General features: G+C 33.0%; 1 protein-coding gene across 2 annotated transcripts in view; it reads left to right on the top strand.

The window, feature by feature from the left end:
- Nucleotides 1-16233, top strand: part of LOC126828354 (26S proteasome non-ATPase regulatory subunit 1) — a 253794-nt gene that overhangs the window by 48626 nt on the left and 188935 nt on the right. For both annotated transcript variants that reach the window (XM_050558095.1, XM_050558091.1), the window contains exon 20: nucleotides 11170-11234. In XM_050558095.1, the coding sequence (XP_050414052.1) occupies nucleotides 11170-11234 (65 nt within the window). The remainder of the gene's footprint in view (nucleotides 1-11169; nucleotides 11235-16233) is intronic.

The following is a 16233-nucleotide window of genomic DNA, read 5'->3' as shown; positions in this document are numbered from 1 at the left end:
TACAGTGTTAGTGTTACTTATAATCAGATTTTAGTGTGTTGTAAATGTTTTCATTTCTGACAAAAGAAGAAAATATTCGACAACCCCTGTTGACTTCCTGGACAACTTAGCTGCTGTGGCCCTATGTTTCATTGCCTGGTATCCAGTATTATTTTTTAAAAACGATAATCCAATTATTGGGATTATTAGTCCTTAACCCTAATACTAATGCTCATGTACGATGTCCTGTACAATATTCCACAGTAGGGAGTATTTTCGTCAATTATAATACGGTAAGTTAAAGTAACTTTTGCTATAGTATTAGTAAATTAAAGTAACCAGGTTACCAATTGAAACATGACCTGGATTATCTGTAAATCTTTACACTTTAAATGCAGTCTTGTCAAGTTTGATGCATGGTGATTGCTACAAGTACAAGAACATATTACAAAAATACATGTACTGAATTTTACAAAAATATTTTTGTTACAATAAAGCTCTTTTTTATATATTAATTTAAGAAATTTGAACTATGAAAATGTATCTTTTTTAATCTTACAGAAATCTTGTGGAATTCCTGAAGATTTCTTATTTGATTTTCCTCCAGACTGAATATGAAACGCTTAATTAATTTTTAGATGCATTTAGTCCCTTGACAATGAATTTTCGTTATGAATCCTGACATAGAGGTGTGTGATATATTTACCAAACGAGTTTTGAATCTTTGATTTCTGAGAGTTTATAGGGAATTTGTGTTTAAATCTTAAAGGTCATGATATGCAGATGTTCGCTGAAGTGTCTACTTATGATCTCGTCAACCTCCAACCCACTCACACTCTGTTCCAACTGCCCCCACCCCCTCCCGCTACTGCGTATCGGTTTGATTTGGTCTAAGATATATGAACACATGGTTGTTTACATTCACTCAGACAGATTTATGAAGAATATTATGGATGCTACAAGAGATGTCTATTATTTATGGGAATATTCTTTTTCCTAAATGATGATTGGGATTTAAACATTTTTTGTTTTGACCTGTCTATGTATGTTCTATTCCAAAAGCCCCCCACACCCTCCCCAAAATTGTATTGCTTTTGTGTATGATGATATCGATTGTATGAAGAAATTTATGGATGCTACAAGGGAGTACGTTTTGTTTATGGGAATATTCCATCATGAAATTTACCCTATCAGATTGGTTTTGTCTATGACAATATCGATTTTATTAAGAAAATTATGGAGTACTTTTTTTATTTATGGGAATATTCTATTGTGAAATCAATTAAAAGCAACAGGTTTAATTGTAAGAGTTGAAGAATTGTTTATTGCAGAGTTTCGGAGTATATCAAAATCCCTGATTCTTAAAGTAGGGGGCTCAAACAGTAACAACAAAATTACACTAATAAAGTAGAACATCACATGGAATCAAAGAGCTGGAAATCAAGACCATCTTAATAAATCTTATCACATTTCATGTAGAGCCCCAACTCCCATAATAGTGGTGATAGTATATCTTCGTACAATTGAAAGTTCTAAATTGCTTTCTGGTTTTTTTTTTGTGTCTGTTATGTCCATGTAATTAAACCATTTTCAGTGTTCATATACAAAAGAAAATTATTTTAACACCAAATCGTTAGGCCTTCTTTTGAACTGTTGGAACAATAAACAAAATGATTTGAAGATGGGTGACGAGTAATCAATGAAAATGCTAACTGCTTTACAGCTTTAATTAAAACATGATTAGATAATCTGCAATTACTTAATTTGATTATTTCAAGCAGAGAACACCCACATACATGTTTTACTGCACTTAATACCTACATTAACACTTGACATCAGGCAGAAGATAAGATGCATGAAGTTAAAGTGAGCCCAAGCCTTCTATTGAAGATGTTGGGACCCATGCTGTAAAGCTAGCATATTTTTCCCCAAACCCATTTTCAAACATGGCTACTATCAATATCATCCACATAACTATACAGATTAATGGCCTGTATAGATTAATGCACACATGTCACCTCATGATTGATGTTATAGAATAGTATAAATAGAGGATTATATTGTATTTTGATTATTAATAATGGGTAGGATTATACAAGTAGGACAATAATAATTAATTATTATGTGAAAATCTTATCAAATGATGAGATTAGATCCTCTTTTAGTGGCAAACAACAAAACAATGAACAACTGTTATTGAATAACAATTACTGGTTAATTAACATGCACCGTTTCGACCATGATACTCTCAACTTTATCAAGCAAATGATAACATATACCCGGTAAGAAAAGCCCTAAGTACTAGGGTTTTATTTATATGAGTTTGTTATTGTGAGAATATATCCACTGTTCTTCATTTTCTGAGTACCTTTGTATTGTCAACATCTTAAAAGAATTTTCTAGAAGGAAGCTGCTAGTAACAAAAGGTGTAATAAGGGTTAGTTTGATCTTCGAAAATAAAGGTGATCATGTATAAAGAACTGCTTGACAAATTCAATTAACTATCCATATTAAATACAGCACAGAAATAATGTAAATCCTCAACAACATGCCATAAGAAAAATAAAGAAGTAAATTGTATTAAATAGAGATTGAAATGATCTAAATCAGTGTGATTTTTTAGAGCATGAGGTACAACATTTTAACTTTTATGACCATTTCATCTTTTTTTTTTTCTTCAACCATAGATCAAATTTCAACAACGATATTAAGAGCTATATGGATACCTAAATGGAAAATATTTCCCTAATAAATGATTATTCTACTAAGATTTTATTTCTTATTTTACGATATTGTACCATAAAGAAAAAGGTGATAAATGAACTTTAAAAGTTTCTGTGCATTATCAAAATTTATGATCATCATCTGATATTCTGTTTGGTAAAAACCAAGATTCAAGGGCAACTTAAAATTTCTAAGTATTAATTCTTATCAATAAAACAAGGGAGCCATCGTGGCTCAGTGAGTAAGACTTTGCCTCGCTAACCCAGAGGTTCTGTGTTTGGTCCCTGCGCTGATAGTGAATTCAAGTTCATTGGGATTCTCTGGCATGGTTCTCCCTTGTCAGTGGTGTAGGACAAAGGGCCTGTCAGAGGACAGCATATAGTTGTTCAGATCGAATGAAAAACCAAGCTCCCATCTACACATTGACGTACCCGTAAAAGAACCCTTGACAGTTGGAATTCGATATAAGACTAGTAGGCCATAACGCCACTGTCCGGGCAAAATTTCCCTCATAACACACTGTATGGAATATGCACAGTCGGAGTAGTACACCAGGACGTTAAACCCCATTTCATTTCATTTCTTAACAATAATAAATCTTATTTTTATTAGAAAATCTCATGAAATTTGTTATAATATTTTTATTACTGGTAAAATTTGTAACCACATTGCCCAATTTTTTTTTTTATTAAATTGACAGTGCTTTTAGGCATGCTTTATGTGGAATGGAATTTACTGGTCAGGCATCCAAGCAAGCTCACTGTTAACTGCCTGAATTAACAAAAAACATCAAACATATTGCTTGTCTGTTAGTCCATGAAATAAGATGCCTTCACATGCCAGTTACTTTAAAGAGGAAGTATATTTACCAAAAAAAAATATTAGATGTTGTTTTTTTTATTCCATATAACCTTTTTAAAAGCAAAAGGCTACACCAATCTGATTGAAATTAGATTACAATTTCATTTCGTTTAGTTTGGTTGACTTAAACACTATATTGTAATTTGTCACAATGTTCTGCAAAGAAGAGTTCTATTTATATCTAGACAATCCTGTTCGAAACAGTTATAACTCTTACACCACTCAAAATCATTTTCATATACACTTTCCCCATAATTCACCACAATAAATAATTCACCACTGGGTTTTCATAGGCAGTTGCGTACATATGACTCCTAATTGTCTCAATCTTATGAGTTCTACAAACAAGAATCACATCATGTATATAGTCAAATTTTTCTATAATTAATAATAATAATAATAATAATGAAGTTTTATATAGCGTCTTCTCCATGTTAACACATGCTCAAAACGCTTTTTGTAATGGCTCTACTGGTAAAACTGTTGAAACAGGAAAGTCTTTAGTGCGGATTTAAATTGATTAAAAGTTTGTTGATTCTTGATCTGTTGTGGAAGTTCGTTCCATAATCTAGGACCAGCTGAACTGAAAGACCTAAACCCATATGACTTCAAATTATATCTTGGAACAACTAGTGACTGTTTATTTTGAGAGCGAAGTGATCTAATAGGGTTGTAGTCATATAAGAGTTCAGATAAGTATTGAGGAGCTGCATTATTGCGACATTTATACACTAATGTTAGTATTTTGTATTTGACTCGCGCCTCAGCAGGTAACCAATGTAAAGAAGCCAGCACATTCTGGATGTGATCAAACTTATGTGTCCTTGTTACTATTCGGGCTGCAGTATTAAGAACCTTTTGGATCTTGGCTAGAAATGCTTGTGGGATTCCATAGAGTAAACTATTACAATAATCAATCCTTGATAAAATAAGTGATCTCACAAGTAGTTTACAAGCGTCAGCAGTGAGATAGTTTCTGATGTTGCATATACAGTGTAGATGATAGTAGCATGTACGGCATACCACATCAACCTGAGCGTCCATTGTCAGAAGGATCAAATATCACTCCAAGGTTTCGAACATTTTTGGAGAAATTTATTTCTGAATTACCAATGGTGATTTTAAGATCAGGTAGTAACTTGAGTTGTTGTGATGAACCTACTAAAAGAGCCTCTGTTTTATCGTCGTTCAATTTTAGTTTGTTCGCTTTCATCCACTCTTTAACTGCCAGCGAACAGTCAGTAGTTTTTTGTAAGGCATTTCTGATTAGCATAGGACTAGACACACCAATGAGTTGAGTATCATCGGCGTAAGAGTAGTGCCTCTGATCATAGCCATCGATCAAAGACCCTAAAGCGGTTGTATAAAGAACAAAGAAAATGGGTCCTAAAACACTGCCTTGCGGTACGCCACAGTCAAGTTTAAACGGTAGAGATTTAGCCTCACCAAGTAGAACTGTTTGATGTCTATTACTAAGATATGATGTGATCCATAAAAGCGGTGTACCGGAAATCCAAAACTGGTTTTTAAGTCTATTGTATAGAATCTGATGTAGATCCTGGAAAGGCCAAGACCTTCATTACATATTCAAAGATTCACAAATGCTAAATGTTGATTTGTGTCTATTTGATAAAAAAATTTAAATGGTAACAGATGAATATAAAACGATAACATAAAAGGCCTATAGAGCCACAGTGTGAGGTATGTTAGCTATCACAGCATCTGGTTTTTGAGGGTTATTTTAACTGTCTACAGGGAGCCACGGTGGCTAAGTGGGTAAGACGCTGGCTCACTAGCCCGGAGGTCGGGTGTTTGATCCCTGCATTAGCTGAGAAAGTTCATCCAGATTTTCCGGTGTGATTCCCCCTTGTCAGTGATGCAGGATGGAGGGCCTGACAAGGACAGTTGTCTAGTCATTCGGATGGACACGAAAAACCGAGGTCCCATGTACACATTGGCGTGCACGTAAAAGATCCCTTGACAGTTGGAATTCGATATAAGAATAGGCCGTAGTGCCGCTATCCGGGCAAAATTTCCCTCCTAGCACACTGTATGGCGTATGCCCGTCTTCATTAGCTCAGTTCAGAGCAGAACAGTAGGACATTAAACCCCATTTCATTTCATTTAATTGTCTACAATATATCATCTCCCTTCACAACACTTTAGAAAGCCAGGAATATATGGATAGGTTTGAAGACGAATGCATTGCCAGAATTATTCATCAGAATATAATATATTAAACATGCATTATGCAAGAGCTAAATCTGCCTATTGCAGGTCTTTCTTTAGGCCTGAAGTGTTATCTAAATTATTAATTAGACATTAATTAACTTATCCAGACCATAATCAACTCTCGATGTCATCGCTAGCCTGCGATATTTACTGGATTAAGATCCGATTTGCTGCTCAACGTTCATTCATGATTAAATCATGAAATGGATAATCGAGACTGTTTTTTAGTAATGATGATTAAAGCTAGGCCGAAAATACAGTCGCTAAATTCTCGGTTTAGGGTGGATCAATTTGACTGTAATTTTCAGCAAATTCCCTTTACAATATCTAGTTTTTAACTGTTATAGTGAGAACTGCTAGCTCTTTATCTAATCTCCCATGTATTAATAATTTTAAATATGAATTTCAGTTACTTTTTTTTATGATTCCTTGGTATCATCCAACTCAAGAGCTCTACATTTAAACATGAAGTACATGTTGAAATAGTTATACTGACCTAGTAGTTGTGAACTGAGCTAAACCCTATTCTCTTTAAACATGCATTATGCAAGAGCTAAATCTGCCTATTGCAGGTCTTTCTTTAGGCCTGAAATGTTTTCTAAAGTATTAATTAGACATTAATTAAATGATCCAGGCCTTAATCAACTCTCGATGGCATCAGATTTCTCAGATATTAAATAGATTAGAACTGTTCAGCAATACTTTGATTTAATCAAATATGGAGGACCGAGACTTAGCTTCGATCAACCAGTACGGTGGTTGAAATTATTGCACACATCTGTCAAACCTTCAAAGGCTAATATCTTCGCTTGCAATAGAGTAATTTGAATGAAATTTTCAAATTATTCATTTTACATCATCTACTTTCGAACTATTATAGAATGGCTAGTTCTTTATCTAAATCTTACATAATGTATCTTTAATTTCATGTCTATGTTTTTCTCAGAATTTGATATGATTAGTACATAATCTGTAAGTAATGTACAGCTTATATTTATAATTGTTACATTTTTACCATAGTATTAGTTTAAGGTATTGATTATCTTCATTTAGATTTGAAAAGACGAGACAAAATAAAATGGATTTGACCTTTATAAGAAGTAATGTGATGGCTATAATTATCATTAATCCATATTTTTATTGATTGTTTGGACTATTTGTAGACTACCATTCAACCAAATCTTCTGATCATGTCAAATATTTAATTCATACATGTATTTAACAAATAAAATATCATTGTATAAGCTTTTAGTTGTCTGTCAGTCTCAATGTACCGGTAGTTATAAAAATAAATTGTACCAGTATGCTTGTTTTCCTAAGATTATGTGCAATCCTGATTGAATGAAATATCACTACATTAATGTCATAATGGGTTTTTTTTGTCCTGCTTCATTTAATGTGTTTCTTAAGGGTATGAAATTTGTTTCCATAATAAATATAGACGATATATATTCTTATATTTTTAGTTATATGCCAATTTGTGAGATTACCTGAAACAGGGAATGAATTTGTTACTTAAAGTAGAGGAGATACCACATTCAATATTTGATTCATGAGAAAATTGACTGTTTCATTATGTTATTCCCAATCTTAAAATTGATTGGATGTACTTGAAATAATCAGCTTGCGGTCAAGCCATACCTCTTTCTCCAATAAAACATTACACCAATCTGTCACACAAAAGTTAACTTTACAAAAATGTCAACCCAATATCATCCAACCGCAAAATTGATTCCTGTCAATATTTAGATTTAGTAGGTTTGTTCCTGATTGTGCAAAAAGGTGATATCACTTAAATTTAGACATGAAAAATTCACACTGTTCATATCTATTTTTCATTGTGATTCGAGAAAAAATAGTTGAGTAAATATCAAGTTAATTTAATGCACAAGATGCTTGTTAGATTACGTAGTACAAAAATAATAACTCCTTTGCGTGACTACAGACTGTAAAATGTAAGATTTAACTGGTGTGCTTTATAATAATAGGATAATCGTATCATCTTTTGTCATGTGATATTTAAAATAAATCTCAACATTAATGATGTATTTGATTTTTATACGCCCACATTGAAATGTGGTCGTATATTGTCGTCACCCCCGTCCGTCCGGCGGTCCGGCGTCCACAATTGCTTGTGGACGCTCTAGAGGCTAAAGTTAATATCCGATTGAGTTTAAATTTATACACAGTGTTTAAGGTCATGAGACGAAGAAGTTCATTCATTTTCAGTGATTTTCAATAATTACTGCCAGAGTTATGGCCCTTGATCACTTCAAAAAATCTTGTAAATGCTCTAGAGGCTAAAGTTAATATCTGATTGACTTTAAATTTATACATAGTGTTTAAGGTCATTAGACGAAGAAGCCTATTGATTTTCAGCGATTTCCGATAATTACTGGCAGAGTTATGGCCCTTGATCACTTTGAAAAATCTTGTAGACGCTCTAGAGGCTAAAGTTAATATCCGATTGAGTTTAAATTTATACACAGTGTTTAAGATCATGAGACGAAGAAGTTTATTCATTTTCAGCGATTTTTGATAATTACTGCCAGAGTTATGGCCCTTGATCACTTAAAAAATCTTGTAAATGCTCTAGAGGCTAAAGTTAATATCCGATTGACTTTAAATTGATACAGAGTGTTTGAGGTCATGGGACGAAGAATCATATTGATTTACAACGATTTCCGATAATTACTGCCAAAGTTATGGCAGTTATCACTTTTAAAAACCTTGTGACCCTCTAGAAGCTAAAGTTATCATCCGATTGACTTCAGATTCATACACAGAGTGTAAGGTTTTGAGACAAACAAGTATATTGATTTTCAATGAATTTTTATGACTTGAACAGCTAAATCCATGATGTTAAAAGTTTCCTATACTAAACGTTAGCATGGGGCAAAACTTTATAAAAACCAAACAAATTCTAATGGTTTTCTGATAATTACTTAATGAGTTGTTACTCCTAATCAGATTTTAATGTATTATAAATGTTTCATTACCGAAAAAAGTAAAAATATGTGACAACTCTTGTTCACTGCCCGGACGAGTTAGCTGCTGTGGGCGTATGTTTCATTGCCTGGCAACCTATCTTTTAAAAAGAAAGAAGAGAGATAGATTTAGTTTTCAAGTTTAAATCTAAGTTCCATTTTAAAATCTCAAAATTTTTAGCAGAGTTGATCTAGAAGCAGGTTAACATCCAAAGTTGTCATTCACAGTTGAAAACTTACATATAGCCTAATACTAATACCAGCCTGTCTTTATGATCAACATAAATTCTTGTTTTTACAAAATCACTGAATTGATAATGTTTTTCATTGTAAATTATTCTTGTATTATCCATGCTTTTGTTGTGCCATTGTACATATTAAATTTCATACAATTATCCCTGAGCCTTAAAATAAGATTAGCACTATCACCAACACTGTAGTATTTTTATTACATGGCAGGAAAATGTTGTTGTTTATTGCTTTAGCCCCAGACATTTATTATCTGAGGTTTTTAAAATGTATATTATTTAGTTTACATTATTAGTGAGACTAAAATGTTTATTGAAATTTAACAATAAATACTCCAAAGACAGATTATCATCCGATATGCATGAAATTTAAATGTAATATTTAAATAATGGAAACAAAGAGGCATTGAATTTCAACAGTTTTCATTTAATTACTTTGATTTAACGAATCTGTGTTTCACTTTACAGAATCTTGTGAACACTTAGCCTAATATCAAATTAGTGAAATAAAGACAACAATCGAATTTTAATAATTCAAACATACATTATGCTAGAGCTAAATCTGCCAATTGCAGGTCTTTCTTAAATTATTAATTAGACATTAATTAACTTATCCAGACCATCAACTCTCGATGTCATTGCTAGCCTGTGATATTTACTGGATTATAATCCATCTGCTGCTCAACGCCCATTCATGTTTAAATCAAAAAATGGATAATCAAGACATTATCTAGTATTTAACAATTATAGTGAGAACTGCCTGCTCTTTATCTGATCTCCCATAATGTATTTTAAAGCCATAATTTCATATTTTTAAGTTATATTTTTAAAATGTATTAAAATAAAGCCTTAAAATAGATGGTATCTATAAACAGTCCTACCTTGTTAAAGAATAATCCTATAATTCACTATTGCCAGTTGAGAAATTGGCAAAAATATCATTTTCAACTTCAAATTCAAACGTTAGAAGATGGCTATTCCATGGGGGGGGGGGGAATAGGAGGTAATTGTGTTATTATTTTCGGGGTGAATGATTTTTAATTGTGAGAATGATACCTATGATCGTATAATAGTGAGTTGACAACCTATTGAGCAAAAGACATACAAATAATTATGTTTTGACTTTCTTAGAAAATATGAAATTCTCGCTTTAAGTTAATTACTTAACCGACTATAATGACCCTTGTTTCACTTTGTTGAATCTTATGTACACTGTAACAGCAGCACAAGTTATCAAATCAGTATGGAATTGAAATGCAATATTCAAATTATGGAAACAAAGAGGCCCATTGAATATGCTAAAATTAGTTCTAGAGTTAGTGTCCATGTTTCACTTTATAGAATAGTCCTAACTCCCTAATGTTTAAAGAATCATCTGTTCTGTTTGAAATTTATATTGAAATTAGTGAAATTTCAGTTGATGACTTCTAGAATTATGGCCCTTTTTTCACTTTGTAGAATCTAGTGATGACCTTTGAAACTTATGAAGATTTTAGTTAAGAGATAAAATCAACATCTGATCTATGAGCTCGCATTGTCTCTCAATCTTTCTCAGTGTCTAATAGCCTGTTCAGACGCTTAAGTTGAACTGGTTTAAATAACCTGGGGATCGTTAAACCAGTTTAACTTAAGCGTCTGAACGCAAATGTGGGGCAAATAAACCAGTTTAAAAACCCCAGCTCGCAACCTGTCTTCGAGAAGGCTTTTTATTTTAAACTGGTTCATCTTAGCCGTCTGAACGGGTTGGCTTAAAAACCTTGGCTCAAGCTTGCTTTGAGCATGCGCAGTACGCAGTAAGTTACATTCCTGTGAAAATATCGGGGTCAGACAGTGCCAATGTTATCGAAAGCGTGCGAGAACCTAATAAAGAATATGAAGCTACCCATTGCGTAGTTAACTCTAACCTCCGGCCGAAGAGGTCAGAATAGTTAAACTGGTTTGGCTTATTGTGCGTGTGAACGCAACATGATGCTGTCTTAAAAAACCCAGCAATTATGAACTGGTTTAAAAATAAGAGTCTGAACGGGCTATTAGTGTTTCAAAAATAAGTGCCCTTTTAAAACCACCATGCTGGAAAATACTGAGGCTAGTGAAATTTGTTAAAATGTTTTATTATTGTCTTAATTGATTATTTTTAGGTGAGTGATGTTAATGATGATGTAAGAAGAGTTGCTGTAACAGCATTAGGATTTCTTCTATTTCGGTATGTTATTTTTATATATCTTTAAATTCAAACTGAAACTTTTACGTGTACTATATATAGAGAATCTTTTTTTTTAACTTTTTAAGTCTGTGTTCTATTTATTCATTGTAATTTAATGTCTGCCGAATAAATACCAAGTAATTATGATGATCATCGATATTGCAGTCGGTGCTAACAAAAGAAGTAATTGCATATAGTAAGTTTACCCATTTGCAAATTTAATTTATATATTGTCATACTAAATTAACTTATCAGCAGACGCTGATGTTACAACTTATTAACTTGTTGAGCAATTATCAGTGGATTTGATACATTCTATTATATTTACCAATAATCACTCCCATCATCGTGCCCAACACAAAATTACAAGAATAGTTAGGAAAAATTAAAAACCTAATTTTTATACACCCACATTTTCATACGGACGTATATTGTCGTCGCCCCTGTCCGTCCGTCCACAATTTGTTTGTGGACACTCTACAAGTCACAATTTTTATTCGATTTTTACGAAACTTAAAATATAGGTCTATCTTCAAAAGATCTCGGTTCTTTTCAATATTGGCGTATATCGGATGATAACTTTATGGATTATGGCCCCGGATTGTATGAAAAATCACGTTTTTAGCTTGTGGACACTTTACAGGTCACAATTTTCATCTGATTTTGATGAAACTTGAAATGCATGTTTATAACCCAAACATCTTGGTTCCTTTTGATATTTGCGCATATCAGATCGTAACTTCCTGAATTATTGCCCCTGATTGTACAAAAAATGGTGTTTTTAGCTTGTGGTCCCTTTAAAGGTCAAAATTATTATCCGTTTTAAAAAAAAAAGCACTTGAATATATCACTGTTACACTGTAATGATGCATGAGTTCGAATTTCGTGAAAATCGTACTAAAACTACTGGACAAAATGGCCGACCCTTGTACGCAAATAGTGTAAAAATATGGTATATCAGGGTTGTGGAACCCTCTAGAGATCCTATTTTGATAAAATTTAAGATACATGTTTATAACCTAAAGATCTTGGTTCCTTTCAAAATGCACGCATATTGGATTCTAACTTCCTGAATTATGGCCCTTGATTGTACGAAAAATCACGTTTTTAGCTTGTGGTCCCTCTAGAGGTAACAATTTTTAGCCGATTTAAAAACACCTTTGAATATATCACCGTCACAAAACTGACGGACAAAATGGCCGCCCCTTGTACCCAAATATGTTAAATATATGGTATATCAAGGTTGTGGATCCTCTAGAGGCCACAATTTTGATTTGATTTTGACGAAACTTGAAATACATGTTTATAACCCAAAGATCGTGGTTCCTTTCGATATTCACACATATCGGATCATAACTTCCTGAATTATGGCCCTTGGTTGTATGAAAAATCGTGTTTTTAGCTTGTGGTCCCTCTAGAGGTCACAATTTTTATCCGATTAAAAAAAACGTTTGAATATATCATCGTTACACCCTAATGCTGATTGAGTTTCGAATTTCGTGAAAATCGGACCAAAACTGCCGGACGAAATGGTCACCCCTCGTCGCAAATAGTGTAAATATATGGTATATCAAGATTGTAGACCCTCTAGATGAAACTTGAAGAAATTTATCTTTATAACCCAAAGATCTTGGTTCCTGTCGATATTTGCGCATATCGGATTGTAAATTCCTGAATTATGGCCCTTGATTGTACGAAAAATCGCTTTTTGTTTAGCTTGTTCTCTGTCCATCTCTTGCAAAATGTGGGCATATCCTGCCTGGCAGCCACTGGTTTAAACCAATACAGACTTAAAAGGAGAATGTTCATATTTTTCTATATTCTGGGTTATCATCTTAATAGAATACTATAGTAAATGCTCAAGCACCACCATTAATTTAAAATTGTATTAGTGGTGTCATCAGTCAATAGCACTAGATCTTTCAGTATGGTGCCCAAAGCTTAAAACTATTAAAAGTGATTTTTAAAAATGAGATCTATTACTTTATTTTTATCAGTCATGTTTATATCTTTTCCATTTGTCAATTTTTGTTCTGCCAATGAAATCACAGACACAATCTTTAATTTGATATGGCACTGAACAGAAAGTTGACTCTAGTGGCTGTCATGGTTATATCTATTGTTGGAATATAGAAACAAAATAGCCACCTTCTTTAATGTGAGAGAACATTTGTCATCCAAAGCTTTTAGAAAACTTGAACAGTGTGTGACCAGCCCAGAACAGGATGTCTTTGAACAACAAAAGGAAATGAAAATGAATACCTTTTCACAAGTGAGAAAAGTGACTGTAAATTATTTGTGAAAAATTCTGAAAAACATCCACCACCACATAATCTCGGCATTTTTAATTAAATGGCAAGTCATTTATCAATTTTTTCTGCAGCTGTTTGTGAACTCCATGAGACATCACTATAGTGCATACATACCAGGGCACTCGCATAGGGGGAGTCTGAGGTGGGCGACACTTTTTGGGGGGGAGGAATGGGCTGGCAAATTATCTATTTGCACATACCAGAAATATTCAAATTAATCTTTGTCACAATTTTCACCCGATTTAATGAAACTTGAAATGCATGTTTATAACCCAAACATCTTGGTTCCTTTCAATATTTGCTGATATCGGATCTTAACTTCCTGAATTATGGCCCTTGATTGTACAAAAAAATCATGTTTTTTAAATTTTAGCTTGTGGTCCCTGTAGAGGTCACAATTTTTATCTGATTTAAAAAAAACTTGTGACTTTATCACCGTTACAAGATCTTAGTTCCTTTTGATAATTGTGCATATCCGAACGTAACTTCCTGGATTATGGCCCCTGATTTTTTTAAAAAATAGCATTTTTAGCTGGCAGATTTTCTGGAGGTCACAATTTTTTTTCTGATTTTAAAATCTGTTTAAATATATCACCATTCCACCATAATGAAGATTGAAATTGAATTTCAAGAAAATCTAAATGAAATTTCCCGACAAAATGGCCACTCTTTGTACACAAATTGTGTAAAAGTATGTATATGAAGGTCACAATTTGTATCGATTTTGATGAAACTTAAAACATATCTTTATATCCCAAAGATCTCAGTCCCTTTTTATATTTGCACATTTCAGACCATAAGTTTCTGGATTATTGCCCCTGATTGTACAAAAAATCACGTTTGTTTTTAGCTTGTTCTCTATCCATCTCTTGCAAAATGTGGGTGTATCCTGCCCTGGCAGCCGTTGGTTTGGAATTTGGTTATGCTCATTATGGTAACAGGTGGGTGGCACTGCTTACATGGTGGCTCATTGAGGACATGTGAAATTGTGCCTTTTTTATATAACACAACATTTTAGCTTTCAAACATATGTACAAAAGTAAATCATTCTCAACAATTTTGAAAGAGAAAATAGGCTATTTTTTTTATTTTTGGTAATTTGAATAAGGTTTCTTAAATCAGTGTAAAACGATCATTTGAATTTACTGCGAACAGAGATTTATGCACCAATACACTAAGTGTACATGATTCTTGGCTATGAATACTTAATTTTGATTGTAAGCCCACAGCCAGATTGTACCCTTGTTGTAATTGACCAGTTTGTAACTATAATAAAAGGGGGTCATTATTTGATGGAGTAATGATGGCTGTGTGGAGAAATGAAGAATAATGACTAATGTGATTTATCCTGTAGCAATTTGATATTATACCCGCAGACATCATTAGTATCATCCTCATCATTATCCTCACCATACCTTTATATTTTGATCTTATTGAACCTAGTGTGTAGTAACCGACATAATTTGATAATAATATTCAATCACTGGGGTATGTTTATTTTGCACTATGTCTGCATTTATATGAGGATCAGTAAATTTTTGATACTTTAATATGGCCACAACTTTATGCCAAATTTAATGAAAACACATCTTACTTTATGTACAGGTAAGGTTAGAATGATTTAAAAGTTTAAGTGGGTTGATTCCTCTGTGAATGTTTATTATTTCAACACAGTTGAGTTAAGATTCATGTGATAATAATTGTCCCATGCCATCACACTCTACACCCACAGCAAATGTCAAGGATTCTATCAAGCAGATCAGATCTACTCATTAATGATTTCTAAAACTTAAAAATAAAAGAAATGCCCTTCTGAAATTCATATTTTTTAGATATGTTTTCTCAGGACATCAATACTGGGCTCTTACAAGTATTTTGTACGGGCATTTCTGTCAGTATCTGTTATCAATGATAACGGAACTTTCAACAAATATAAAAGTGAAATATATCTCCCAGAACTTATATTAAATGAAGAAAATTCTGGCACTATAAATGCATCTGTTCTTGACATTTCTTATAAGTATATTACCGACTACCTATTGGATAATGACCCAATTTAATATATATTTTAAATGTTCTGTAGTTTTTTAATCCTATCTGGATTATCGCCCTTATTTTATGCCTATAAATGCATGTTCATAGTACGATTCTTTCAGCATACCTATTTTGCATTTCTTGTAGGGGTTTACGTATTATATTTTGTGCAATTACATAGCTGAATAATTCCGATTAGTTCCTAAATCGATAGCTTATTAACCATTTGGTGTTATCATATCTGTATTATCACCCTTTTTTACATTTTTCAAACTCTGTCATCTTTAGCAACCTACCGCTTTTACGTCACATCATTCAGTCGGCAGACGGCTGTCTCGAGGCAGTTTACATTTTCTCATTTGCTTCCTTGTATTCAGTATTGTTTGTTTTTTGCTCTGTTTTTGTGGTAAATGACATATGCCCTAACTATATTCAATATACCTCGATTCTGTTGAATACTAAAATGTTTTCTTACTTAACTTAGAACTTTTAGTTTTTGGACTACCTGTTGTTTTTTTTTTATACATTTCACCGATATGGTTACTTGTATAGGTAATTTTTACTTCAATATGTTTACATTCATATTTCTTGTAACATAGCAGATCATGACTCATGCTGACATTACACAATGGTTTCTCTGGGTTATATTCCAG

Source organism: Patella vulgata, chromosome 1 (assembly GCF_932274485.2).
Source record: "Patella vulgata chromosome 1, xgPatVulg1.2, whole genome shotgun sequence".
NCBI lineage: Eukaryota > Metazoa > Mollusca > Gastropoda > Patellidae > Patella > Patella vulgata.
The sequence above is the reverse complement of the archived record's forward strand: the minus strand, read 5'-3'. Positions and strand labels throughout refer to the sequence as shown.